The 27,937-nt window shown below is 42.6% G+C and overlaps 3 protein-coding genes across 4 annotated transcripts; 2 read left to right on the top strand and 1 right to left on the bottom strand.

Annotated features, from left to right (window-relative positions):
- Window positions 1-1,007: 1,007 nt before the first annotated feature.
- Window positions 1,008-3,542, top strand: LOC135609336 (U-box domain-containing protein 16-like). Its single transcript, XM_065102478.1, has one exon. The coding sequence runs from the start codon at window positions 1,192-1,194 to the stop codon at window positions 3,304-3,306; it is 2,115 nt and encodes a 704-aa protein (XP_064958550.1). The 5' UTR covers window positions 1,008-1,191; the 3' UTR covers window positions 3,307-3,542.
- A 136-nt stretch (window positions 3,543-3,678) lies between these two features.
- On the bottom strand, window positions 3,679-23,163 carry LOC103980456 (uncharacterized). 2 transcript variants are annotated; one of them, XM_009396885.3, is made up of 10 exons: window positions 22,691-23,160; window positions 11,753-11,938; window positions 8,545-8,637; window positions 8,220-8,402; window positions 7,993-8,095; window positions 7,723-7,908; window positions 6,486-7,618; window positions 5,890-6,290; window positions 4,206-4,376; window positions 3,679-4,051 (listed from the first exon to the last, which is right to left on the bottom strand). In XM_009396885.3, the coding sequence occupies exons 1-9, from the start codon at window positions 22,937-22,939 to the stop codon at window positions 4,319-4,321; spliced, it is 2,592 nt and encodes an 863-aa protein (XP_009395160.1). In that variant the 5' UTR covers window positions 22,940-23,160; the 3' UTR covers window positions 3,679-4,051; window positions 4,206-4,318. The 2 variants fall into 2 exon arrangements, with proteins under 2 accessions (XP_009395160.1, XP_064958549.1); XM_065102477.1 differs by lacking the exons at window positions 3,679-4,051; window positions 4,206-4,376 and having other exon boundaries at window positions 6,102-6,290; window positions 6,446-7,618; window positions 22,691-23,163.
- Window positions 23,164-24,833: 1,670 nt separating this feature from the next.
- On the top strand, window positions 24,834-26,015 carry LOC103980458 (RING-H2 finger protein ATL74-like). Its single transcript, XM_009396889.3, has 2 exons — window positions 24,834-25,012; window positions 25,094-26,015. Exon 2 carries the CDS (start codon window positions 25,230-25,232, stop codon window positions 25,761-25,763), a length of 534 nt encoding a protein of 177 aa, XP_009395164.1. The 5' UTR covers window positions 24,834-25,012; window positions 25,094-25,229; the 3' UTR covers window positions 25,764-26,015.
- Window positions 26,016-27,937: the final 1,922 nt, after the last annotated feature.

The raw sequence follows: 27,937 nt of genomic DNA, 5'->3' as shown, positions 1-27,937 counted from the left end.
TTTGTTCTTCGATCAAAACTAGTCAAATTTGATTCCGAATCGGCCAAATTATACATAGCATGATTTCTTTCACAAACTACTAATTGCACTGTTGTGATGGCTTGACAAATTACACGGCACTACTTTTTTTATTTTTCCGCTTAATTAAACATGGGTTAATCGTTGATGCTTCTTTTGGAGTCAGTCAGTCCAACTCGGGTTTATTTTCATCTAAATAACTCATCGTCTTACGAATATAAAATTAGCACTGTATTATAATGTTATTCTGTTAAGAGGATACTTATGTTTAAAAAGACCAATAATAATAATAATAATATACTCTGAGCTTAACCTATAACATTCATTACATTACACACCTGGCTGGCGATCATAAGAAGAAGCATCATTACGACGACAAGTCGTCGCGACGATGCGTGTAGTATGTGCATTGGATACGAGACGATCTCTATCCTGTCTCGGTCAAACGCTAACACGTTGGATTCGCCGATTCTCTCCCTACGTCATCACTCGAGTCATCACAGTCACAAATCTGATCCACGTTAAACGTACGTGGCTAATCGCCAGCCCACTCAGGAGAGGGTGCCTCCTTTTACACGAGGTTGCCGCATCCGGCGGCCACGACAATTACCGACTCACGAGACGACATACGCGTGTTGCTGCCGTCTGACGGTCAAAGATGCCGCCACCTGCCCGGTCACCGCCCCTCGTATCCCCCAACCCTTTCCGCCGCCGCCTTTCGTGTTTCCACCTCATCCGTCTAGTCACCTCTTGGACGTAATTATAATGCGCGTCTCCCTTACTTTCGTCTCACGATCCCTTCGTCGACAGTTGTCTTGCCAGTTTTACCTTTTCGAACGACACGATAAAGACCGGAATTTATGCCCTTTTTAGCTACTAAGGAAATAAGAATAAATAGTATATTTATTTTGATTGAGGAAAAGATCAAAACACGTTTGGACACGTCCACTCTGACATCCATCCATCCATCCATCCATCCTTCTCCCAACTATAAACCATAACCACGAGCAGGGGGCGGCGGTCGCACTTCCTCCTTCCCAACTCATACATCGCCCCATCTCCCTCTCTCCCTCCCACGCAAAACCAGAAGACGACGACGACGACGTTTAAAGAGAGCCCTCGACTTTCCTCTCCTTCCAACTCCTGAATATCTCAACTGCGTTCCATTCATTCATGGCGACCTCCCCTTTCCGTCCTGTTCCTCATCCCTCTTCCTCCCCTCCTCCTCCGCCACCCGACCCCTCCTCCGACGCCGACCTCCTTCGCCACCTCCTCTCCCTCTCCCTCGACGTATCCTCCTCCCAGCAGCCGTCCTTCTCCTCGTCGTCCCCTCTCCGCATCAATCCCAACTTGTCCTCCGTCCCCCGCAACGTCAAGCAGCTCTCCTTCCTCTTCGAGGAGCTCCTGCTCGCCGTCCAAGACGAGGACGACGACCACGACCTTGCGCTGCCACGCACGGCTTCGCTCTGCTTCCGCGAGATCCTTCTTGTTCTCCACCGGCTTAAGGTTCTCTTCGACGACCATGACTGCCGCAGCCGCGCCTTCGTCCTCTTCCGGGCCGAGCGCATCGCCGCCGAGATCCACGAGCAGGTCGTCGACCTGGCCACATTCCTTGACATCCTCCCGCTGGCGGAGCTTCGGGTTCCCGAGGACGTGAGGGACCTCCTCCGCCTCCTCCGTCGCCAGCTCCGCCGTACCTCGCCAGCCGTCGACCACGCCGCCCTATCCCTCCGACGAGATGTTCTCGAGCTCGTCGCAGGCGTCGAGAGCGGAACGGTACCCGATCGGGGCGCGCTGCGGGGGATCTTCCGGCGGCTTAGCCTCGACGGTGCGCGGAGCTGCCGCCACGAGATCGAACGCGTCGAGCGCGACATCGCCGACCGCGTGGTAGACGACAGGTGGGTGCCGGGGATGGTGGCTTTAGCTTCGATTCTCCGCTATGCTAAGTGCGTCCTCTTCGGCGCGTCGACTCCCAGATCGGACTCTTCCATCGGCGCCGGTGGCCACAAGTCGCCCTTCTCCGAGGCGGAGGACCTCGCAGTGCCGGCAGACTTCCGGTGCCCGATATCGCTGGACCTGATGCGGGACCCGGTAGTGGTGGCTACCGGGCAGACATACGACCGAGAGTCCATCGACCGGTGGATCGGCTCCGGCCACGCTACCTGCCCCAAGTCCGGCCAGGCCCTTCCCTACCTCGAGCTCCTGCCCAACCGCGCCCTCAAAAACCTCATCGCCCGCTGGTGCCGCGACAACAACCTTCCCTACGACGTAGCTGACACCATCACCAGCACCAGCGACAGGCAGGATGATGCCGATGGCGTCACCGCCGGGACCAACAAAGCAGCGCTCGAGGCGGCAAGGATGACGGCGTCCTTCCTCGTGGAGGAGCTCGCGACAGCACCTTCGACGGAGGCCGCACACCGGCTCGTCCACGAGCTGCGGCTACTGGCCAAGCACGGGTCCGACAACCGCGCCTTAGTGGCGGAGGCCGGCGCAATCCCCCTGCTCCTCCCGCTGCTCCGGTCAGCCGACGCTGGGCTACAGGTCAACGCCGTGACCGCGCTGCTCAATCTGTCGATCTTGGAGGCCAACAAACGGCGTATCATGCACGCGGACGGCGCCGTCGACGGCGTCGTCCACGTCCTGGCAGAGGGCACCACGTGGCGAGCAAAGGAGAACGCCGCCGCCACCGTGCTCAGTCTCTGCTCCGTCCACTCCTACCGTCGGCGGCTCGCGCGGCACCCCCGCATGGTGGAGGTGCTGGTGCAGATGGCGCGCGATGGCCCCTCCAGCGCGAAGAAGGACGCCATGGCCGCCATCCTGAGCCTTGCCGGGGACCGAGAGAATACCGGGCGCCTGGTGGAGGGCGGGGTAGTGGCAGCAGCGCTGGAGACCGCGGTTGAACCCGAGGTCGCGGAGGAGGCGTCAGCGGTGCTGGCGGCAGTGGCGAGGAGGGGCGGGGCGGAAGCCGTGGCGGAGGCGGAGGGGGCGGTGGCCCGGTTGGTCGGGGTGCTTCGGCGGGGTTCGGACTGGGCGAGGGAGAGCGCGGCGGCGGCGCTGGTGGCGGTGTGCCGACGAACGGGGGCGTCGATAGTGGCAGAGCTGGCGGCGGTGCCGGGGATCGAGTGGGTGATCTGGGAACTGATGGGGGCGGGGACGGAACGGGCGAGGCGGAAGGCGGCGGCGCTGAGTCGAATCTGCCGGCGGTGGGCGGCTGCAGTCGAGGCGGAACGCACGGCCAGGTTCTCTGCTATGAGCGTCACAGCGGCCTCCACTACGGTCGCATAATGATTCAAAGGTCAACGATGACAACTCGAGGTGTACAGGCAACAGGATCCGTTAGATTTGGTGTAGCTGCTCAGGATCGGACGGATGCGATTCTTTCTCGTAAACTGTTCATAACCGAGTGATTCTTTCCCTAATTTTCGATTTTTGAGTTTTTTTTTTTCTTCAAAACCATCTTTATAGAATCAGTGTATGGCGCAGATATGATTCGAATAGCAGACTCCTTCCTCCATAAATAATCCTTATTGTTCATTGGCGTGCGACTTGTGGTTGGTGATTGGGTTCAGGAGCTCCATCAACATTATCATTTTACAGAACCAACACAAGAAAAATAATTTGGAAATTGCTTCAACGTTGTGGACTCATAAAATGGACTAAATTAAATGCTGCAATTTCCGCCTAAATTAGTCCAAGTATCGATCAATATGAATGTGTCCCAAGTACAAGTAATGTTTTCGCTACCATACACTAAATCTGGTATGATCATGAGTAACAAACGAATTGTATATTTGGATCAGCTGACAAGATGAGGATTTTGTATGAACGCACACTGAAACACATCTAGCGTGCAGCAGTTCACACAAATCGGAAACTACAAGTTCATGGTGAAGAAGAACATGTTGAGCAAAGTGGAAAGTCGAAGGGGAAAAAATTTGGACCTGAAGCAGTTTTACCGTCAAAACAAAGATGTTGATGCGTCGAATCAATTTCCCAGTGAACAAATACATGGCTTTCTCACTTCAGAAACCTGCAGAGATAAAAAACCAGTTTCAAATACGGGAACGAAATGGTGATCTGATTAAATTCCACCATGATGTGGTGCCAAACAAGCATTGCAAAAGGTCAATTAGAATGTACAGTATGCTAATTCACCACCCAATCAACAAGAGTATTATTTACACCTCGGCAATGCTGCTCAAGCAACTGCTCCAAATGGTTGTTAGCATTTGTTGTTGGATAGTCTCCCCATGTCTGTTCCCTCCTTTATGTAGTGAAATGTTGCTATTCACAGCAGTCAGCTGGCTAGAGGAGGGAAGTCACCATCATCTTTGAGCTGATATGGCTGATTTAGCCTGCACATTTTGGATATTTTGAAATGTTAAACATCATTGGTGTCACACACAAGAAGTCATTCTTTTTCCCAGAACCATGAAAGCTTTAACCATCCTATATGACCACAAATCCCACATTTAACAATCTAATGTACTACTGTCAGAAATCAATATTATCACTGAAACTTCAGGATTACATGGCTGTCTTCCTGAGCACCCAGGTGAACTCAGCCTTTGATCCACAGGACATATATATATATATATATATATATAGTCAACGATAAAGATAGTCAACGATAAAACATCACAAATTATGTGAATTCTAAGGGAAGACAAATCTATATCTCGGATCCAACATCAAGCTCAGATTCAAAAGAACAAAAAAGAATGGTAATGACAAATTACTCACAAAATAAGGGCAAAATGAAACAAAAGTAAATTGAACCGGAACCCAGGATCAAATCAGCCATGAACTGAAGTAAAAAAAACAATCTATAACAGTTCACAAACTAAAGGAGAATCAGGAAGCAAATAAAGGAGATAAAAAACAAAGAGACTTTTCTCCATCAATCACCATGGCTGGGACAATAAGGGAAAAAAAAAGTTGAGATTTGGATATGAAAGCTAGCTGGATTCTCGCTCTATTACCTGTTACATTTTTTCACTTCCACTTTTTTTCCTCTTTCTTCTAGGCCTAATCTGGATTGCTTCTCATGGTTACAGGCAGCTGCCTACTATCAACCCGTTTTATGTTGTCAGTCCGTTCAAATTTATTTCTTAATCCCTCATGTTCCAGAACTATTTTCTAATGATGGTAAGCCATCCAAAGAAAACAATACCAATAGAAAGCAAGGTTCGCCATACCGTACCGTACCGGCGTTTCGACTCGTGCTCGGTACGGTATGGTACGGGTGTATCGACCGGTACACCGAGGTGTACCGAGCACTGTAGCACTGCTACAGTGCGGACCGGTACAGGACGGTCCGCATACCGTCAACTTGTCGGATCGGTACGACAAACCCTGATAGAAAGTCGGTTGATATTCAATAAAACCTAAAACAATCCTAAATAATAAAACACTTCCATGAGTCTTCAGTCTTCACAATGCTCACAGACGAAGAAAAAATAAATCTAAATATCACAAAGTGAAAGATCAGCAAAGCAAGACTATATCTAATCCTAATTAAATAATAATTTCATCAAAAATCTAATGTAACATACAATTTATTGCAATATGGTGGATATGAAACTTCTATGGTATCATTACAACTGCAAATAACACTGCAAAGGTCTTAAAATCTATGTAGAACATTCTCAATGTAGCAGTAGTAATAGATACTAGTTTACTTCAAACAAAATCATTTGTGATAATTTATATGAATCAAAAGGCTGGATCTAGTCTCAAGTAACTTATGTCTTCTTCCCATCATAGTAATTTCTGATGGCTATCTTGATTTCGCATCTAAGAAAATACAACGCAAAACTACAAGATCAAATTCTGCTCACTAATAAAAATTCAAGGAAAGAATCTAACCATTCATTTTTCAAACTTTTAGGAGGCCTCTCAACTGTTGATGCAGGGACTGCTGACTTTAAATTGCTGCCTCGTCCTGGTGAGGAAACTTCCACTGTAACAGGACCAAGAGACCCAAATTCAAGTTTGCGCTCTGGTGGATATGCATAGCCATTGCTTTGGGAAAATGCCGTAGAAACAGGAGGTGAAGACTGAGGGACGTCCAATGATATTGGCCTTTCATAACCATTTCCCATAGGAGTTTGTGGCCATGGGGATGGCCAGTGATTCCTTTCCTCTGATAAACTACCATATTGTGGTGTGTCCATGTGACTATGTTTGCGGTTTCTTGAAAGGTGATTTGTAAGCATTTCATTCTTGCCTCTTCCTGATGAATGTTTCTCTCTGTATGCACGAGAATTCTGCAAAATTAAATGAATATTTAAGTTTGAGAATAGTTAGAATCTCTGTAGTCTGTAGTATAGGTTATGCTTGAAGTTGTAGGCTATGCCAGTCTTATCCAAATTGACTACTTGCAATATTATGACATATATCTGGATTATGGATAATGCCATACCAATAAAGTAATGAACTAGTAAACTCAAATTGCAAGATACCGTGTCCGGAAGGTATGTGCCTGTTCCCCTTGTTTTTGTGGTATCTTTGGGACCATAATCATTACAGATCACAGGTGAGATCACATAATAACTTGGAGAAAAATGTGATGCTGAAACAAATCCATTTGCACCTATATGTGAGTACATGCTTTGCATTTCCCAGGAGTGCTTGCTTTGATACTGGGATGGAGATGCTTGGTAAATTGGAACCAGATATGGGTTTGATATGCGTTCTTGGAACTCCTGAGCATGTTGAAGGTTGCTAAAGTACAGACGATAATCACCAGCTAGGCCTGATGATTTACTAAATCCGGAACTTGCATTATTAAAAGTTCCATCATTTGAGCAGTCCCCAAGGCTTGAATCTTCTGAAATTGTTGGTGATGTTTCATGAATAGAACCAGCAGCGATAGCAACCATTGATTTTGCACTACCGGATGAATTGATTTCGAGTTTCAATTCATCACAAGGAGCTGTAAGCCTGCCTGAAGATGCTCGTGGCATTCCACCATCCCCCGAATTCAAATTATCAACAGTCTCATCCTCAGCAATGTTTCCAACATGGAAGAACAAATGGGATGCATGATAAGCTTTTCCAGGTATCGAAGCCATACAATTTTCATCTGACAATCTTGAATCACATGGTCTGGTTGAAACAAGATCTCTGGGGTCATCAACCAAATGTTTGCCTGAAACATCTTCCGCAGGTACAGTGGAACCGATTTTAGAACAGTCATGCAGCCAATTTGCATTATTATTCTGACTAGATGAATGCCTGTCAGGTTGCTTTTTCAATACGTGCTCCCAGTCCATATCTGAAGTCTTGATTGTATTTATCTCGTCACATAATTGTCCATTAGAGTCATTGGCTGATGAACTTGAAAGATGAATCTCCTTGTTGACATCTTCAACTTTTAAGTTTGATAGCATAGATTCGACCCTAATAGTTCCACTGTCCAGACAACTAGAAGCTGCATCTTGTACATCAGGCCTTTCTCCACTTCCATGTCTATCTAAAGTACTTTTGAAGAACAAATTAACTTCATCTGCAATACTTTCAGGAGGTAATAGAAGTATCCGACCAAGTTTCTGAGCGCCATATGTAAATGCACTACGTATTCGATAAAAGTTACCTGTACATAATAGCACATAAGCAAAGAACTTAGCAAAAGGTCTTCACATGCATTGCAATACTGCACTTCAAGTAGAACCAAGCAAAAGGGAGAACACTACTAACCTTTACTGACACTGCGTCCAAGATTATTGTTTTGTTTCAATGGATCAACTATGTTTAAATGCTTCTGGGCAAATACCTGATAGTTGTTTCCATATACCCTAGATGGAACTGAAAACATTTCTGTGCACTCTTTAATAAATTCCTCAGTGAGTAGTAAACAGCTCCCAATAGTTTCTGGTGGCTCCACTGTGAAAGAACAATCCAAATAGTCACCAAGCAGTTAAAATGTCTCATACAATTACCAGGATTGCTAAACTGAGTCTGCTTTACCAACTAGGTTCGGTAGTGAAGAAATAGAAACAGGGCCATCTAAACTGATACAGTAATTGTCCCAATCAAATTTGCTGTAGTAGTCCAAAAACATATAGAGAACCTGCAAAATGACAGCATCATATAAGAACTAAAAGATGTTTAATGCCCAGAAACCTATTGCAAGAAAAAAGAAAAAGGAAAATGGAAATTCTAGAAGTGAATCGCTTATCTCTTGGAACACTCACCGCTAGAGGGCCATCCAAATAATTATGGTACAGATGGAAGATATACAATACTAATATTTCCAATGCATATGTAGAAATCAAACCATGATGAGAACCTAGAATGCGGCTTTCATAATAACACCATGCTTTGATCAACATTATACTGCGTTTGAAAAGATGATTTTTTCCAATTTTTCGATCAACCTACAAGACAGCACTGGATTTAAAATTTTCTGCTGATACGGAAAACTCATGTTAGCAGTAAACATAATAATCTTGTCTCTTGTTAAGAAAAAAAATAAAGGGCCAAATATTTGAAGTTGGACCAGAAACTTTCGCTTTGTACCTTCTCAAGAAAGCAAAGTGTACAAAGCCCACCAATCTGATTGAATGATATATCAACCACAATATTCTGCACAATGCATTTGACAAGTTTAACCTGCCCACAGAAATTCACATCATAAGACTTAAAAGGGACGATTGTTGCTGACGTTACAGCACTATCAACATAGCTAGAGTGATGTTTATCATTATCTGCCATGATACATAAGGTGGAAATGTGATTTTACAAAATCAGAAAATCACAGCTTTACAAAATTATAGATCACAACCAAGACAAAATGCATATTGAGATGACAACAATAATGTTTTTTCCTGGAGATCACAATTGTTGGTAGTGTGTAAAATAAAGGAACAAAAAAATTCTATCATAAAATAGGGGGAAAAAAGACCTAGTAATGTGTGTATATCACTGCAGGTCCTTCCTAATTAATGTGAAAAAACAAAAGGCGGGCAATTGATAAAACACAACAAAAACGAATTATTTGGGTGAATACATTAAACAGCAGTAGCACCCTCATTCTATACAAATTGTTGTGCATTACTTCATTTGACAACATATCAATCTGCAATATGCATACATGTGTGTGCATACCTACCACTGCAGTAGCTTAGCAGCACCCAATAGTATCTGATCCTTGGTACTTGAAGGCTTCAACCATTCAAGCTCTCATGGATGTTGATTGTTACATAATACATCCAAGGGACCAGAAACCAAAACTCTGTGTTTTCCTTAATTTTAAAATATATACCTAAATGGCTATTGTAACACGGTTTTGTCATCAACATTGTATCTCAATATGGTGTTAAACACAAAACACAAAATCAGGTAGTTTTGAGGGTTTTTAATTTTAACTAATAAAATTTAATCAAAATAGTAAATTTACTAATGAAATAGTTCATTTTAAGGTTTCTTGATCAATGAGTATGAGATGCTGAAAATGACTGAACCTTAGTGTTTATTTTTCAGGCACTTTAAATGCATCAGATCGCACAAAAATTGTCTCAATGTTCCATTTAATTGTACCGTCTCTTATTTTCCACCAAATGTCTAATCCAATAATACAGCAGTATGGTGGCTACAATAATAATCATATCATATATGAAGGAAATGAAACAAAGAAAATAAAATTAGAAATAGTTTTCAGAAGATCATAACAAAAAGGGAGTGACATATGGGAGGTTACAACGGTTGTAAGTAAGCAACAATTGAAGTTGAAGCTAGAGGACAGATTTAAAAAGTGAGAGAACTACTAATCATGAAAATTATTTTTTGAAAAGATTTTAGCAAAGAGTTCCTCGTCATTGGCCGACAACTTTGTTGTTTATAGACCTTAATCAGGACCCTAAAACTTGCTATCTAGGATACAATGATAACAATAACATATGAAAGAAATTTTATTTCTTAATAGTGATCATAATCCAACATAATATTTTATAAAATGAGATATTTAGAACATCTAAAACTCAACTCCTAACAGATTAATTACTCTCCTACCTGAATCCAGATGAAGTCAAAGGACTCTAAACAATAACAAATTGATTAAGAGTTTATTATGTTAGACTCCACTCATACTTGAACTTAAACTCAAATCTAAAATTGTGCTAAACCTGAGGAATATCAGTATCGCTGATATATTTGAAGCCAACCAAGAAAAAAATTAAATTATTAATCCTGTGATTAAAAAATAATCAAACAATTACAGCAGCCTCAAAACCAAGATCAATTCTGTTGGAAATGTTTATGATACTAAAAGACCTAGAAATAAAATTTAATTAAACAATATTTGAAGGTTTATAATATTTGTATCAGGTAGGCAAACAGCAGTTCTAATGGCATAAAAATTATTTTGATTTGATTAACACAAGTCTCAAAATATGATCGATTTGGTAATTCCTGCATCTGATGATAGTCAAATCAAAATAATGTTCTGAGTACACAATTTAAATGATCCTATGCTTTTAATGCACAAATGCTCTCTATGATTTCATCTTGTGTTTGTCTGATAAGCATCCATATATAATTCATGAATTTTGGTTTTATACGATCTAAAGCCTGAACATCATCATAGATTATGTCCAATAGTGCTGATCTTGATTTTGAAGGTATCTAATATCAACCATATCAAAATAACAAAATATGTTCTATGACGTAAACATAGTTTTTTTTTTTTTTTTTGTCTCCATGCATAGACCAAAAGTTATAAAAGTCTTCAGCAACAAACTCTTTTAGGTATCATGCCTACAAAACATGATCAATAGTGCTGATCTTGATTTTTTTTGTCTTCAGCAACAAACTCTTTTAGGTATCATGCCTACAAAATATGAAGAAAACGAAAACATGACCAGTATGCATAATTAGAGCATAAAGGAAAACCATTTTTGGTAAGATGCATCTTTGTTTCTCGCATACTAGACAGAGAAACACACTCAAGGCACATGCATCAGACAGATGCTTAATTGATGTATGTCATTTCTTTTAAAAGTATGTCATTTACTTCAGTTTGTCAGAAAATAGACTGTATGATCTTTCATCATTAAGCAGGACATGTATTAGTATTCCCTGGTAAATCAAAACATCAGGGGATAACATTTATGGCATAAGTTAGGTTTTTGGGTTGTCTGCAATCAATGCCTATAACAAATAGAAGTAAAAATTTGTCCTCATAGAATATTGAAATCATACAAGCTGCTCAAAAGATGACAGCATTAGTACAAGAAATTATATGTACACGATTGTAAAATGTGCCGTACAAAAACTTTTTCATTACAATACCCAAGCATTTGAATGATAACAAGCTCTAAAGATCCACTATGATTAGGAGGAAAAAAAAATTAAGGAGAAAGGGAACGGATATATTCCCCATTTAGATAGGTAGGAGAGGAAAAAAGGGAAGTATCACTGGGAGCTTCTTTATACCCCGTCTCTCTCCCTTCTTTTTGGGACAACTAATTGTAAAATGTGGACTCAGGAGAAAATTGTCATATTTACCTATTCTCCTCCCTTTCTCCTCTCCATTCTCTCAATCCAGAGAGAGTACAAGTTATTCAGATTCATCTGCACATTTAATTGGCTAAAATTCTGAAGAAACCAATATAGATAAAGTTAAACAGAGACCACTAAGAACAGTTTGTGATGATGCATAAAAAATCTTGCAAAGATACAAAATGTCACATAATTAGATATTGAACAAAAATTTAGGAGGATGAGGAACCTCAGCACGAATGAGTTGTACATCCTTCACTTCAAATTTAGCATCCTTATTCTGTTCTTCTTCTCCAAGAACTGCACATACCTCACTTGCCAAAGTGTCTTCTGTATTTGGAATACCAAATGTAGTCAGATCAATATCCCCATCAGGAAGATATGTCTTCAGAGGAACTGATCCAAATGGAAACACCTAATGAAATTTGCATTAGCAATAAAAAATATTAACACAAAATTTAAGAACACCATGAAAAAACTTTAGTTGTAAAAGTGTCAGATCCATTCTATAAAATGAGATTGTTAATCTCAGATTTAAAACTTCTGAGGTTAATCTCACTTTTGTTGCTAACAAAGAAGCCACATCTATGGTGAACTCGATAGGATAATATGAAAGAGAAGAACTCTGAGATCAAAAAAGGAGCGCCCTCGATTGTGGCAAATGAAATAGGAGTGACCCAGATTTGGTTGCCAAACTCTCCACAGTGCATACACAATAAAGTAGTACAATCTCCACCTACACTAGAGCGACACTCACTGATTTGCAGGTGACTAAGTGCAATCACATCATCACCGGTGTCAACAAAGGCAAAAGAATTGAATAACTGCATGACCGCAGAGTGCCACAATGATTATGCCTAAGATAAGGTGTTGGGGACACCAAATCTTTGTGTGGTTGTAGGAATTTCAATGTACTTGAAACATTAAGGTGTAAAACAAAAGTCCAAAATTTTATCTAAACATTGCTTATGTTTGAGAATTCTTGAAACATATATAAATGATATGAGTGTCCTAGACATATGCAATGTACCAACATAAACAATTGCAGATGGTCCAAATTGCTTAACCATTTCTAAGTATCTGACAAGTGTTGGTTTCCAACACGAACACCACAGGGACATGACAAACAATTTCTCTTTGTACTTCATATATCCTCACCAAGCCAGGAAAAACCGAAGTCACAAGTTTGATCCTCGGCCACGTCTAGCTAAAAAATCATAACAGATATGCATTATTACCTACACCAACTTGCCGATAACAATGGGAAAATAAATGAATGTGCTGAAGCACAACTTGGACAATATTTTTTCAAAAAAATTAATTGAACTTTTAGCCAATGCCAAGAACAAATATAGAGGGAGACCTAAAACTAATAGTAGGCACAATAAAAAGATATCTAAATTCTCTTGAATTCACTAGGAATATTCACTACATAGAGCTTAATGAACATTATAAGCATGCTACGAGGCACTCATCTATGATGGGTACAAGGTTCCGAGCCATAATGTCTACTAGGACCTTGTAGCTGGCATCTGTGCTTCCTTGAAGCATGTACAAGGAGACCATAAAACATCGACTGAGCGACACGCAATATGAGCAAGGGCAGTAGTGGAAGTGAACCAAGTCAATTCAGTGAATCATCCATAGTAATAACATTTATCGGCCCAAAGAAATGACAGCATAAAGCAACCGACTGCCCCTCCTCAAATGCAAGATATATAGCATGCTGCTACCAGCTTTCATAAACTAAACAAACATAGACTGACAATGCATGCACAAAGAAAATGAAGAAGGATATAGGAAAGTTATTACCAGGTGGTTCAACTTCCACAGGACCTCGGCCCATACAACCCAGTGAAGAAGGATAAGAGAAAAGCTAGTACTAGGTGGTTCAACTTCCATGGCACCTATCTTGATGAAGAGGTTGTAGAATCAGAAGGCAGCTATCACATACAACCTCCTAAATCGAAGGAAATGCATGGCACCTATCTTGATGAGGAGGTCACCGAACTGAGAGATTGGATAAAATCGTTCAAAAAGCAATGAGACCTCTATGATGTTATGTTGATGTGCAACAATCGATTCAAACCCACCAAAATGAGTATCATCAACTTCCTTGTATATTGCAACAAAAGAATGGTTTTCCACAAACCGATTGATGCATCGAACAAATTCAGGATGTAAACTACGTTGAGGGTTTGATGAACATAAAGGAGATTGACCCATGATATATTGTGTAGGTGGTGAACAATAACGAAGTGGATTTCAAGAAAGCTCAACAGCAACTGACAAAGCACAAAGAAAAACTATTTTGGACACTATGTGCAGCACATTGCATGGACTTGATGATGAAGAATATTGGTAAGCGATCATGAGGACAATGTCTTGGGCACAATCAATCACAAAGTTCATCTACAATCATTGCTGAGTGCACGCCTTGATGCAGAAGGTCACACTTGGAGAGATCCTCCGTCCAAGTATCACTTTGTCACAAATCTTATCGCACTGAGGTACATTCAACAAGGCAAATTTGGACTGAAGTCAATGCTCACATCAACAGAATGGGTTGAGTCTTGATATTCCAATTTGTCTGCCAAAAAGAAAGTGGAGAAACACAATGACCTGTTTTCAAGGTTTTGAGATTCTATGTCCGAGATTATCAAAGCGGTTGAGCCACTATAAGAAAAGTTAATATGAAGAGGAGGCACAAAGAGGCTACTCGATACATATGTTTCAGTCAGCTAAGGAGCGAAAGATTGATCAGCATATCCAAATCTTTGCTCATTGGTGAAACATACTTAGAAATTTGAATTCATTTAAAATTTATATATATCATGTTGATGCATCAATGGCAGGCGACGCACAATCTACCAGTATAATTTGTCGTGGAAGTAATTCTAAGCTTCAGTCGGACAGACCTACAATATTGACATAAAACTTCAAAAGATCGAGGTTTCCAATTCGTCAGTCTTGGAGACTCCTCGTGCAGTTTTGTGGTAGAAGCATATATACATCACCGTATCTCGATATTTTATTTTGCTCAAATTTTAGAATTTTGACACCTAATCCAACATCTCAACTCTTTTCTTCGTGATGGGATGCTTCAATAGGTGAAAGCTACTTCTTCGACAAAGGACCAAGCAATAAAGTGTTTTCCTTGATGAATCTGAAAACACAAGAATTTCTATTTTTGATCCTTATGGCCTAGAATTTCTATTGATTTATAGCTTAAATATACTTCAAAGAAAAAAACCTGATATTGAGGGGTTTTTTTTTATTTTCAGCTAATTTTTCAGTCATTTTCATGAAATTACTATATGTTGTGTGCCAGTGCTTCGATACAGTTGGGTATTTTCCGGTCCGGTCGTGGACCGATACGTATGGTCGATACAAAATTCTAAACCATGATAAATATTATATATTATCAAAAAATAAACAATTAGACAAAAATAATAACAATAACAAAGGAAGCTGTGGCAATCATGGTGTCAATCCAAAATTACTCGATAAAAGAAACAAGAAACATCAAAAGTTGCAAAGTATAATCCAACAAACAGGGTAAACAGGAAGGGCGTTCTTCGCCTTTTAAGAAATTTGGAGTCTAGTAAGAAAGGCGTCTAGCGTCGGCGTTCCAACAATTATACCTCTTCTTGTGATGTTTTGAGGATGCTTTCAAATTTGGAGTCTAGGGTCGGCGTTCTTCGCCTTTTAAGAAATTTGGAGTCTAGCGTCGGCGCCCACAGAAGGGCGCCCTTGGTTTTCAAAGGGAACGGCTGGACAAAGGGTGTCGATGGGGACCAGAGATCACCCGACCCTATGCCTTCAGTTCTCTATATAAACAACTTCATCTCTCATTGCAGAACAGACAGAAAAAAATCTGAAGTTCTACTTTGAGAAGTCTTTCCAAGGTTTTAATCCATAGTCTGTAAGTTTCTTACTAGTTCTTAATACATATCTCTGCTTTCAAATCTTGAAGCACGCTTTCCTCCTAATGGTATCAGAGCTATGTATTTTATCCATCTTGTGTGTTTAAGTCTATCTTGTTGCTAGATCCTACCCACAACTTAGAATCAATTGAGAAAGCCTAAATAGCTGTCAAAATATCTTTGCTTATAACCGGACTACGATTGTCAACAGACGTAAGGTGTAATTGGGCAAGAAGTCCCTAAAGAAACACTGAAAAGGTGAGACAATCTAAGAAAGAAATAAGCAAGGGGAAATCTGATGGTTAGAAAGGCCTAAGGTTGATGTCTGAAAAATGGGAAGAGTCTATACAACAATGGTATATTAACTCTCACACCTCTAAGTTAGATTACCTTGACCTTGCCGAAAGCAAGAACCCAACTCGGAAAGAACTAGCCCAAAACCTTGCTGTCATTTATGACCGAACCTGCCTATCAAGTAGAGTTCATCTGAAAAACTTCAAAATTCTGATAGAAAAGAACCAGTCTCTCAAAAAAGAAATCAAAGCACTAAAATCCTCAGTCGAGACACTTTCAGCCTTGCTCTCCGAAAACAACCCAATATCAAGACAGGAGATAAAAGGCCTGATAATAGAACTATCAAAGGAATTTCAAGAAAGAGGACTCAACCAGAAACTCTCAAAAATAGAAACTCTCCTAACAAAAATAGAAAGGCAAATCTGCGGATGAGCCACTTATTCACTAGGAGTACCGAGTCCTACAGAGAAGCACTCAAAGCCACAGAATCTATTGATTCTCCATCCCTTGGATTCCTGAAATCTAACGATTACCCAGGAACCCAAAGCCATCAGGCAGCCATAATCAAACAGCATAATACCCAAATACAGCTACTAGTACAAATCGCTGAAGATATAAAGGGGATACGAACAGAGTTACAAACAATACGAGAAATCCAGCAGCAAAAGACTGGACCTACTCAGAGTCTTCCAGAAGACTTGATCACCAAATTATCAAATCTAAGCCTAGGATCTTCAGAAAGACCTAAAGAAGCTCAAGGAAGAATCCTTGTGTTCAAGGATCCTATTCAAATCCTCAAGAAAGTTCAACAATGACGACCCGAACCTCTAGGCAAGAAACGTCAACATCTGCCCCTCTCGTCGAGGATCAGATCCGCGATTACAGGAGGAGCCATAGAAGGCTATTCAACGCGCAACAAGCGACAAGGCGAATCGGGCAAAGACTGCTGGGAGGACCAACCATTTCCCAGCAAGTACTTGAGCAACAGATAAACCCCCAAGTACAACTGAGGCTCTCCATGAGGGAAAGGGCAACAATAGCACCTGCAGAGGTGTTATACCACTCCAGACGTGATGATGCCCACCATCGCGTGTACACACACCGATCGGAAGAAGCCATGCTGGTTACTAACAACCAGGAAGATAGAGCTTTCATTATGGAAGAAAGCTACGATCAATTGCAGAGAAGCCATATGCAATACATCCACTTGGGAATACTACAAGTCAGGGTGCAAACCCTTCACAGACAAGAGGAAGGGACACTAGCACTACTGGTGTTCAGGGACAACAGATGGACAGATGACAGATCCATCATAGCCACCATGGAAATAGACTTAACTCGAGGCAGCCAACTGGTCTACGTGATCCCAGATATAATGATGACAATTAGGGATTTTTTTCACAATATCCAACTATCAATCCTCGCCAGAGGCTACGACACATGGCGGGATGGTGAAGCAAATCTGCTAATCACACGAGGCATGGTGGGGCGACTTTCAAATACCCCGAATGTCGCCTTCGCGCACGAAATATCAGGGGTGGTGGACTACCTAACAAGCCACGGTGTCCGGGCACTCCCCGGAAGAAGGTACTCCACAGCTGAGCTACGTGGCAGAGACTGGGTTATTCGACCAACCCAGATTATGGTACCAATGCAGCCTGCAGAAATAAGGAGTCGCAACCTTATTGATGGAAGGATATCCATAAGCTTCGACACCTACAAAGCTGCATCAACATCCAGCCGAATCAACTATAATAACGCAGACGACGAGGCACTCAGTGATGAAGAAGAGATTCGGAACCACACCATAGCCGTCAGCATTCAACTATCTGACGACAGCGAAGATGAAGCTAATGAATTACGTCAATATCTAAATTCTTATCAGGAAGTTGACGTTTCTGAAGATGGAAGGGAATTACCATACCCTCAAAAATACCAAAAGGAAGTGGTTGCAGCCGGATTGGAAGAAGATCTAGAGATGGAATACCCCCACCTGGCTAGATTATCTCAACGGGTATATGCATCGTCGGCAGTATCAAATTACAGACCACCCACCGACTCAACAATGGGACCAGCCAACTACCCCCCAGCAGTAAACATAGAATCAACAAGCCAGAAGCCTGCGTACGAAGGCTACTCCAGGCAGCCAAGGTTTAAATCAAAAGACCTGTCTGAAGCATGGAATCTCCCGTCAGCATTTCAACAGCAAGGGGCGATGTTCATAATCCCATCCCAACTTGGGATGTTTGAGGAAGTATTTATGAGATGGGAGTCAATAACAAAGAATTTGGTCTCCCTACAAGGATTCACCGATCCCCAAGCCAAAATGGAGTTTATCGAAAATCTGCTTGGTGAAGCAGAAAAACTAGCATGGATCCAATGGCGGATGGCATACCCTGAAGAATACCAGTTATTAATGGCCAACGCGGATGGTTCAGGAGGAACACAAAACATCCTCTCACAACTGAGGACAATTTTTATTTTAGAAGACCCCTTCCAAGGATCCACCACAGCACAAGAAGAGGCCTACCGGGACCTTGAAAGGTTATCATGCACAAACCTCAAACATATTATCCAATTCCTGAATGACTATATGAGGCTTGCATCAAAAACAGGAAGGCTATTCACAAGCCCAGAACTCTCAGAGAAATTATGGTCTAAAATGCCTGGAGAACTAGGCAAAAGGATCAAGGAGGCATTCGAAACGAAATACAGGGGAAACACAATAGGGGTAATCCCAAGAGTATTATTTTCCTACAAATACCTAGAGGCAGAATGCAAGGACGCGACTTTCAGAAGGGCCCTTAAAGATCTATCCTTTTGCAGCGAAATTCCCATTCCAGGATACTACAATAAACCAGAAAGAAGGTATGGCGTAAGGAGATCAACAACCTACAAAGGAAAACCACACTCCTCCCATGCTAGAATTGAGAAAAGGAAGCACTTGATTAGAAACAAGAAGTGCAAATGCTACCTATGCGGGGAAGAAGGGCACTTTGCAAGGGAATGCCCCAATGATCGCAAAAATATTAAAAGGGTAGCCATGTTCGAACAGCTTGACCTCCCAGATGATTATGAAATCCTATCAGTACAAGAAGGAGAGAATCAAAGTGATGCAATTTACTCCATCTCTGAGGGAGAAGACGTGGAAAGTCTACAGCATGGTATCCATTCCTTTACTCATAGAATATTTGCCCTCATTGAAGATAGCAGAACCTGGTGGATCGGGCCTGACACGGGATATAGGGCCCGGGTGCAAGTCTCCCAAACACAAGCCGAATGCAAACATATATGGGAAATTAACACGGAACTACCAGCCAGCATGGAAATATGTAATTGCTGCAAAAGGACATCCCAAAGGAGGCATAGGAGGCACTGCCCTCTATGTGAAATTACTTCATGCGGAATGTGCAGCATCTATTATTTCAACAAAAGAACCCCAGTAATGACCGAGGAACCACCAAGGTATGAGCCCAAGAATTTGCTTCAACAACAGCAAGATTACATTAACCATTGTGAAGCAGAAATCAGAAGACTGAAGATGGCTGTAGAATCTGAACAACAGAAGGCAAAGGAATTAGAAGAAATACAAATACAAGCCATAGCAACTGCCCAAGAAAACCTCCGATTACAGCATGAGATATGCGAATGGAAGAAAAAGTATGATCAGCTGGAAGGAGAGGCAATGGAAATTAATCGACTAAGGTTACAGAAAGCTTATTTACTAAAAGAAATGCAAAAGCTTAGGACAAAAGAAGCGGAGGAAAATGAAGAAATGTTCGTCCTACTGGCCGAAGAAACACAGAAGGCTTTATCTATAGAAACAAAGGAGACAGGAGGATCCAGAAAAGCCAAAAACATGCTCTTCAACCTAGAGGTACGAATTGAAATCCCAAGTATCCCCTCCTTTAAGATAAATGCCATATTAGACACAGGAGCCACGACCTACTGCATAGATGAAAATTCCATACCAAAAGCAGCAATGGAGGAAAATCCCTACATTGTACATTTCAGCGGGATAACATCCAAGACAACGGCCAACAAAAAACTAAAAGGTGGCAAGATGACTATAGGGGATAACACATTCAGGATCCCCTATACATATGCTTTCACAATGAAGCTGGGAGACGATATCCAAATGATAATAGGGTGCAACTTCATACGGGCCATGCAAGGAGGAGTAAGGATAGAAGGCAACACCGTTACTTTCTACAAAAATCTTACTACAGTCAATACGCTACCCTATGTCCCAGTATCAGCAGCAATAGAAGAACTGGATCTTGAAGAGGATGAGTATATCCGGATCCAGGAGTCTGTCCTCTTCTCCGCAGCTCAGCAAGGCAGTAACCTGATTAAAGAAAGGTTCGAAGGCCTACTGAATCAGCTGAAGGCCCAGGATACATAGGGGAAGACCCCCTAAAACACTGGGAAAAGAACAAAATTATATGCAAACTAGAGATTAAAAACCCAGACTTCGTAGTAGAAGACAAGCCCCTTAAGCATCTTACACCACGAGCAAAGGAGGCTTTCTCTAAACACATAGACGCCCTTCTAAAGATTGGAGTAATAAGGCCAAGCAAGAGCAGACATCGCACCACTGCCATAATAGTCAACTCCGGAACAACAATAGACCCAGACACCGGAGTGGAGAAAAAGGGCAAGGAAAGGATGGTATTCAATTACAAAAGGCTGAATGACATCACGGAAAAGGACCAGTATAGCCTACCAGGGATAAACACCATCCTACGAAAGGTCAGTAATAGCAAAATCTACTCAAAATTTGACCTCAAATCAGGATTTCACCAGGTAGCCATGCATCCTGACTCAATTGAGTGGACCGCCTTTTGGGTTCCCAACGGACTATATGAATGGCTAGCAATGCCATTCGGATTAAAAAACGCACCCGCAGTATTTCAGAGAAAAATGGACGAATGTTTCAAAGGTACGGGAGAATTTATCGCAATATACATTGACGATATTCTAGTATTCTCGAAAAACAAGAAAGACCACGCCAGGCACCTGGCCCAAATGTTGGAAATCTGTCAGAAACATGGCCTGGTACTAAGCCCATCAAAGATGAAGGTGGCGGTCAAAGAGATAGAATTCCTTGGGGCAATCTTGGGAAACTCAAAAATTAAGCTACAGCCCCACATCATCAAAAGAATCACAGAGTACCAAGAGGAAAATCTCACCACAAAGAAAGGCCTAAGATCGTGGCTAGGCATACTAAATTACGCCCGTAATTATATCCCTAATCTGGGAAAACTCCTGGGACCACTCTATGCCAAAACAAGCCCGACTGGTGAGAAGAGGCTTAACGAGCAAGATTGGGAGCTGATCCGAAAGATCAAAAGTTTGGTTAAAAATCTTCCAGACCTGGAAGTACCACCAGAGGAATGTTTTATCATTCTAGAAACGGATGGCTGCATGGAAGGATGGGGGGGGATCTGCAAGTGGAAGAAAATGAAGAACGACCCCCGGAATACTGAGAAAATCTGTGCCTACGCAAGTGGAAAATTCAACCCCATCAAGTCCACTATTGATGCAGAAATGCATGCAGTAATGAAGACTTTGGAAAGCCTGAAGATCTACTTTCTGGATAAGGAGGAAGTCATAATCAGGACAGACTGTCAAGCCATCATAAGCTTCTTCAACAAGTCTGCCCAGAACAAACCTTCTAGGGTCCAGTGGATGGCCTTCGTCGACTATATAACCGGATGCGGTGTTGAAGTGAAATTCGAGCACATCGAAGGAACCAGTAACATTCTCGCCGATTCCCTATCTAGACTAATAAATATTCTAGTCGCAGGATGGCCGGACGAGCAAGCAATCCTAATGCTGGAGGCTACCAAGGAGGTCCAAGCGAGACCAAGCCCAAGAGCTGCAGCCTACCTCAACCAATTCCTGACGACCTGGCAGAACAATACCTACAAGGGATCGCCAAGCTCAGGGCAGGATTCCAAACAGGAATCCCCCTTCGAGATCTCGAAACAGTTGAAAAAGAGCTCAAAATTATTCAAAGAGAGGCCGCCCGACAAGCCTGCGTCACACTACGGTGCCTCCTCAGCATCCACTCAGCAAAGACGGAAGAATACCAAAGGAGGAGTGGAGGAAAAGACAACTGGTACAAAGACTGGCTACCAGCTGTCCTTCAGCAGCAGCAGCAATTAGAGAGGGCCCTCACACTGACACAAGATGCTGCCCACAGGCTGGAAAGCTTCAACTTTTAATAGTTATGGCATTTTTAGGTCACTAGCTGTCGCACTGAGCCCCGGGGAGCCGTGCAAAGTTTGGAGTCTAGCGTCGGCGTTCTTCACCTTTTAAGAAATTTGGAGTCTAGCGTCGGCGCCCACAGAAGGGCGCCCTTGGTTTTCAAAGGGAACGGCTGGACAAAGGGTGTCGATGGGGACCAGAGATCACCCGACCCTATGCCTTCAGTTCTCTATATAAACAACTTCATCTCTCATTGCAGAACAGACAGAAAAAATCTGAAGTTCTACTTTGAGAAGTCTTTCCAAGGTTTTAATCCAGAGTCTGTAAGTTTCTTACTAGTTCTTAATACATATCTCTGCTTTTAAATTTTGAGAAGTCTTTCCAAGGTTTTAATGTTTCTTACTAGTTCTTAATACATATCTCTGCTTTCAAATCTTGAAGCACGCTTTCCTCCTAAACTCAATGAACACCCAAGAAACACAATTCAAAGAACAATGTAAAGATTCAGTCCATGAAAAATGGACCACAACCATCCAATCACATGCTACAAAACAGAAATTGGTTGCAAGAGATCATGCGAACTTAAATTGAAAACAGAACCACCAAGATCAAGTATTACGAATTCTAAAGAAACTCAAGATTCATAAGAAAATCACTAACTTTAAGAAGAAAACTGACCAATAAGTTCAACATATGGAAACAGGACAAAAGGTAAACAAGTATAGAAGACGCACCTCAGTTTTGATGCGCGTTCTGAGCAGCTGCTGCACGTAATCCACAACCGCCTTCCGCCTCTGTTCGGAAACCACCGTGAGGCGAATGCACCGCAAAACCTCTCGGGTGGCCTCCTCGGCCCGTTGCCAATTCTCGTCCTTGATCGCGGAGGGGTGCGGATTAGGCTCGTGCCACCGCGAGCGAGGTGAATGGTGACCCTCCGACGCGTCGCCGTTGGCCAGCGGCGGCCACGACTGCAGATCGCCCATTCCAGAAAGAAGTCGACCCCCGGGAACAAAAGGCTCCCGGACTTCCCAATCCACGGCGAAAGAATCACGGTAGGATCGAGCGATCGATGCAATCAAGACGAAGGGCTCCCCTGACTCGATCGGGATTCAGTGGGAGAACGAAGGGGCGACAAAAGATCGCAAGAAACGGGCGGAAATGAGAGATCCGTGGGGGAGGAATTGGGCGGGGGGGGGGGGGGGGGGGGGGGGCGGGCGGAAGAGGGCGGAGTTAGGATGGGGTTTAGGTATCGGGAGCCGTTTCGAGGTTTCCAAGGGGATCGGTTTCCGGGGCTTGGGCGGAAACCCCCTCGGCCGCGTGGACGAACTATAATGGAGAGAAGGAAGCCCTTCAAAAGGTCGCTTTTTTTCCAATTATTTTTATAGGGGAAAAAGAAAAATTATTAAGACAACATAATCCACTAGTTTTTTTTTATGTTTAATATTTAATTTATTTTTATTTCCACACAATAAGAATAATATAAAAGGCACATGCAATATGACTAATTTGTCTTTAAGCCCTGTTAACTCACATGATATATATATATATATATATATATATATATATATATATATATATATATATATATATATATATATATATATAACCAAATAATTTTTGAATTATGGTGAAAACATGTATCTTTTATGACTATTCTATGTTTTATTTTCAATATATTTTTTTATGTATTTTCTAAATGAAAAATGATAGTGCAAACACGATATACTTAATATGTGTGTCATATATTCTTAGTTATCATATATTTGAGATAAAGAAAGAATATTCATTACTCGTAGAATATGAAGATAATTTTATCACTATATCGACATCATCTACAAGGGTAAAGGGTAAGACTTTGGCTACTCCATAGTGACACGAAATGCATATTATTTTAATATTATATGATAATATCAATCATCAAATTTGTGTTTTCCACATTAAAAGAAATTAGTTATCCTTTTCTTTATCATAGATCCATTTGAATTTTATGGATGTTGATAACCAAGAGAGACATAATTGGTCTTTAGAGAGAAAACATCATATAACTGTAGCTCCCTCCATTAATACCTTGAAGACCCGTCTCTCCCACGAGGAGAGGATTTTGGAAATTCAACACGAGAGTTCATTATCTAATTCATTAATTCATCAGCTGACTCTTTCAACGTACGAAGAGCACCTTCGACCAAAAAGAGGGTGAAGCTTTTGGTTTTGGTTGTAAAGTGAATGATTTCATGAATCTTTCCCAGATATCAAACTCGAGAATCTAATCATTGCCCGTACAAATAAAATCTTTCTTGGATTCAATTATTTGCTAGCAATCCAAGAAGCTACCTTCCAGTATAATGTTATGACTTCAAAATTCATCCTAAAACTTATGATTTTTTAGTTGAAATTTAAGAATGATAAAATACATTCATCCTCTAAAGTAAAACTGATATGACTTTGATGTTTTGGGATCCCTCGATCAATATTATCCGATAAGATCCATACTATTCATCATTGGAATAACGAAGAATTATCTAACACATTTACCCTTCCAAAGTGGATGAATTTTAATATGAAACTAAATATGATATTACCAATATCTAAACAGATTACATTAGTTATCTAATTTTGGCCTAACACATCATGGACAATAATAGATGACTGAGAGATGAACTGAGGTGGAGCTACGTGCTCCCTTCGTGTCAGGGAGGACACAAGCATCTTAGGACCACATCATCATCCTGGGACAGGCACATGATCTCTCTCTCTCTCTCTCTCTCTCTCTCTCTCTCTCTCATGCAGATGCAGCAAGCGGACACGGCTGACGTCTCAATCCCTTCAAGATAAGCAATGCCCAAAGCCACACAGCAAAATATCTCTCACCCAGTATCGGCCACCGGGACCCAATCGGTGACCAAAGCATGCATCATGCTCATGCTACTAGTGTCAGATTCAAAGCTTTGCGAACTGCTGGATTCAGTGCCATGGTGTTCCGTAGATGTTTTCATGTCGCTCCTTTTGTCTTCCCATGCCTGCAACCCAGTCTTCTTCCCTGCGCTCAGTGTGTGATGGTTATCATCCCTTCTTCCCTCCTTATTCCTTGTTGCTAAAGCTAAAAGGGATGCCTTCTCCCATGTCTCCATCCTCCTCAGATTCCTCGCACCATCACTGCCCAAAAGAGTATTCGCCGAGAGACCAGTGAGAACCTAAAGAAAGAGAGGGATTCCTCTTTCGCCTGGCATAATTGGCTTCCGTTACTTCTCGCTGTGCGCCACAGAGAAGGGTCGCATGACGGCGTCCGCGCGCAGGCTGCTGGGCGCGTTCTCCGATACGCACGCGGCGGCCAACGGGACCAGGCCGCACACGGGCAGCGGCAATGCGGATTTCGACACCAACATGGTCATCATCCTGGCGGCGCTGCTCTGCGCCCTCATCTTCGCGCTGGGGCTGAACTCCATCGTGCGGTGCGCGCTGCGGTGCGGGCGGCGGCTGGCGTTCGAGACCCCCGAGGAGGCGGCCACCAGGCTGGCGGCGACGGGGCTCGAGAAGCGGGCGCTCCGCCGCATCCCCGTGGCGGTGTACGGCTCCGGGGCCGACATCCCCGCCACCGACTGCCCCATCTGCCTCACCGAGTTCGCCGACGGCGAGAAGGTCCGGGTGCTCCCGCGGTGCCACCACGGGTTCCACGTCAGGTGCATCGACAAGTGGCTGGCTTCCCACTCCTCCTGCCCGACCTGCCGGCAGTCGCTGCTCGACCATGGCACGGGGGACGGCGCATGCCGCAGCAACGGCGGCGGACATGGCGAGCTCACACTGGCCTAGCCAGTTGAGGTCCTCAGCTCTGGGTTCTTCTCGGCAATCAAATTGTTTCGGCATGTAAATTTGTAGGCTTGGCATGGAAACAGAGGAAGAAGATTGTGTCAAAAACAACTCTTCTTTTTCTTGATTTCTTTATGACTTTTTTTTTCTATTTTATTTTTAGAGACAAAATGATTTCTGTTCTCCTATTTAAAATTCTAGCTTTAGAGTCTATTTATGAACACAGACTAAGAAATCAACAGTTGGCTCTCATTATATTTCTGTGTTCTTAATTACATTTGAATGTTTTTTTTCCCTATATTACATGCTGCAGAACTGTTTGGTCAAATTAAGATCACTAATTTTTCGATTATGATTTGTCAATGAAAAAAAAACTGTATAATAGCATAAATTGAGGATTAAGAAGTTTTGGTAAAGATAATTCCATACATACTGCTGCTTTTTCGAGGCACTTGTAATGGTTTTCATGGCTCTGTCGGTAAGTAATTTAACGTTTAGAATGGATTATTATCTCTTAAATCGATGAAGAAATATTCTTATTATATTGTATTCATGTTCATCCCAACATCGATACATCAGCCAACTTTCCGATCATATCATATCGGCCGAAACGATCATGGTGCATCCGCAAAGTCAAGCTCGTACCTCTTCCCGTACAACGGTTAATCCCTTTAGATCGATAGATGACGTCATGGAGTCTCTCTCGGCGAAGAGGAGAGAGAGAAACACGGTAAAAAGACACTAGAGAGGAAAAGAAAGCATAACTCGATTTCTCTTTCCATTTGTTCCTCGCTCTTTCTCTCTGTAGAGCTCGAGAAGCTTAACTTCCCACAGTGCGACACCATCTGAGGGTGAAAACTCTCTTCTTCACCCCCACCACTGACAGTTTCTCTCTCTCTCTCTCGCTCCTATCATAGAGGTTCTCTCCGAGAGAGGAGACTTCGCCGTCGATGGGACTCTTAGCTCCTGTAGTATACCACAATGTTGCTTTGGCTTGAAAAAGAATGTGGTTCCGAGGACAACTGCATATGATCAGATTCATCCATTCCTTTATCAATCTTTTTATCATCATCAACCATATTTATTGTGGGTTCGGTTGATCCATGGAATAGTGGGAAGAGTGGGAAAGCTGATTGAGATGACGATAGAGAATAGGTCATGGTGCACTAGGAATCCATGGAATAGAATCTGATCTGCAAGTCGTCTTCTCTACTTTGGTAGCCCCCACCATCTCATTCCTCGAGCCAAGGAATGTCGAGTGAGGGAGGGGGGGACCTGCTTAAGGATTAAGCAAGCCATCCCCCTGCGCAAGTGTCCAACGTTCTCTCGATTGATCGTGTCGATGATGATGGTGCTCACGCAATGCGGTGACATGTCATCTCGTGTTTCTTCTCACCCTAATTGCTCCGCATTTAAGCCTTCTTTTCAAGGACAAGTTGAGCTTAATTACTTTCTGATGTGCATCTCTAAGCAATTGACCTCATAAGAGTCCATTTATTGTCATGATAAAATTGTGTATATCATTATTCAAAAGTGTTGATGGGCGCATTCTGGCATCTCTCCTACAATCGCAGTCAATCGTCTCATCAAAATCGATGTGGCACTCCGGAGCTGACATGGTGTGCATTCATCAACGTGATACCTTGATCCATACGAGATAATCATCTACACTCACATCATCAACATAGACCCATACAAGATAATCGACTATGCCTACGTCACTTGAGGTCGTACGAGACGATGCCACATAGAATGGAGCTGCTCGAGAAAGCATGAATTGACACCACACGACATAGAGCCATGCAAGTCAATCAGCACTATGCGGAGTGTACAGGCCAGCTACCTAGGGCGTTGGCGGCCACTGTGTACAATCAACTCTCAAATACGTGTATAAAAGTCAACCAACTGGCCAACGTCAGGGGGTCGGATCTCTGACACTTAATTCTATCCCATCATCACCATAGTAACTTAAGCTTTGGAGGGGTCGAGTCGAGATTCCCTCTCTCGACTTCGGACTGTGTGTAGGAGCCCAGCGATGAAGGAAAAGCAACCCCCAGCTCTACCTCGGATCAGCTCGATAGATGACATCCTGACCTGACCTAATGCCGGCTCTCGCCAACCAGGAAGCTACGTTGATGACCTTACACACTCGGATCGGATCGAGCCGTGTTGACAAC

The sequence above is a fragment of the Musa acuminata genome, chromosome BXJ2-4 (assembly GCF_036884655.1).
Source record: "Musa acuminata AAA Group cultivar baxijiao chromosome BXJ2-4, Cavendish_Baxijiao_AAA, whole genome shotgun sequence".
NCBI lineage: Eukaryota > Viridiplantae > Streptophyta > Magnoliopsida > Zingiberales > Musaceae > Musa > Musa acuminata.
Note: the sequence above shows the minus strand (reverse complement) of the source record. Positions and strands in the feature narration are given on the sequence as shown.

Bases quoted from the DNA above. Each gene is read 5' to 3' on its own strand.
- LOC135609336 (XM_065102478.1), top strand. From the start codon at position 1,192: ATGGCGACCTCCCCTTTCCGTCCTGTTCCTCATCCCTCTTCCTCCCCT.
- LOC103980456 (XM_009396885.3), bottom strand. From the start codon at position 22,939: ATGGGCGATCTGCAGTCGTGGCCGCCGCTGGCCAACGGCGACGCGTCG. The intron at 8,096-8,219 runs GTGAGTGTTCCA...GTCATTTTGCAG, and splicing joins ATTTGGATGGCCCTCTAGCG to GTTCTCTATATGTTTTTGGA. The intron at 4,377-5,889 runs GTTAGATTCTTT...CAAAATGTGCAG, and splicing joins AAAAGTTTGAAAAATGAATG to GCTAAATCAGCCATATCAGC.
- LOC103980458 (XM_009396889.3), top strand. From the start codon at position 25,230: ATGACGGCGTCCGCGCGCAGGCTGCTGGGCGCGTTCTCCGATACGCAC.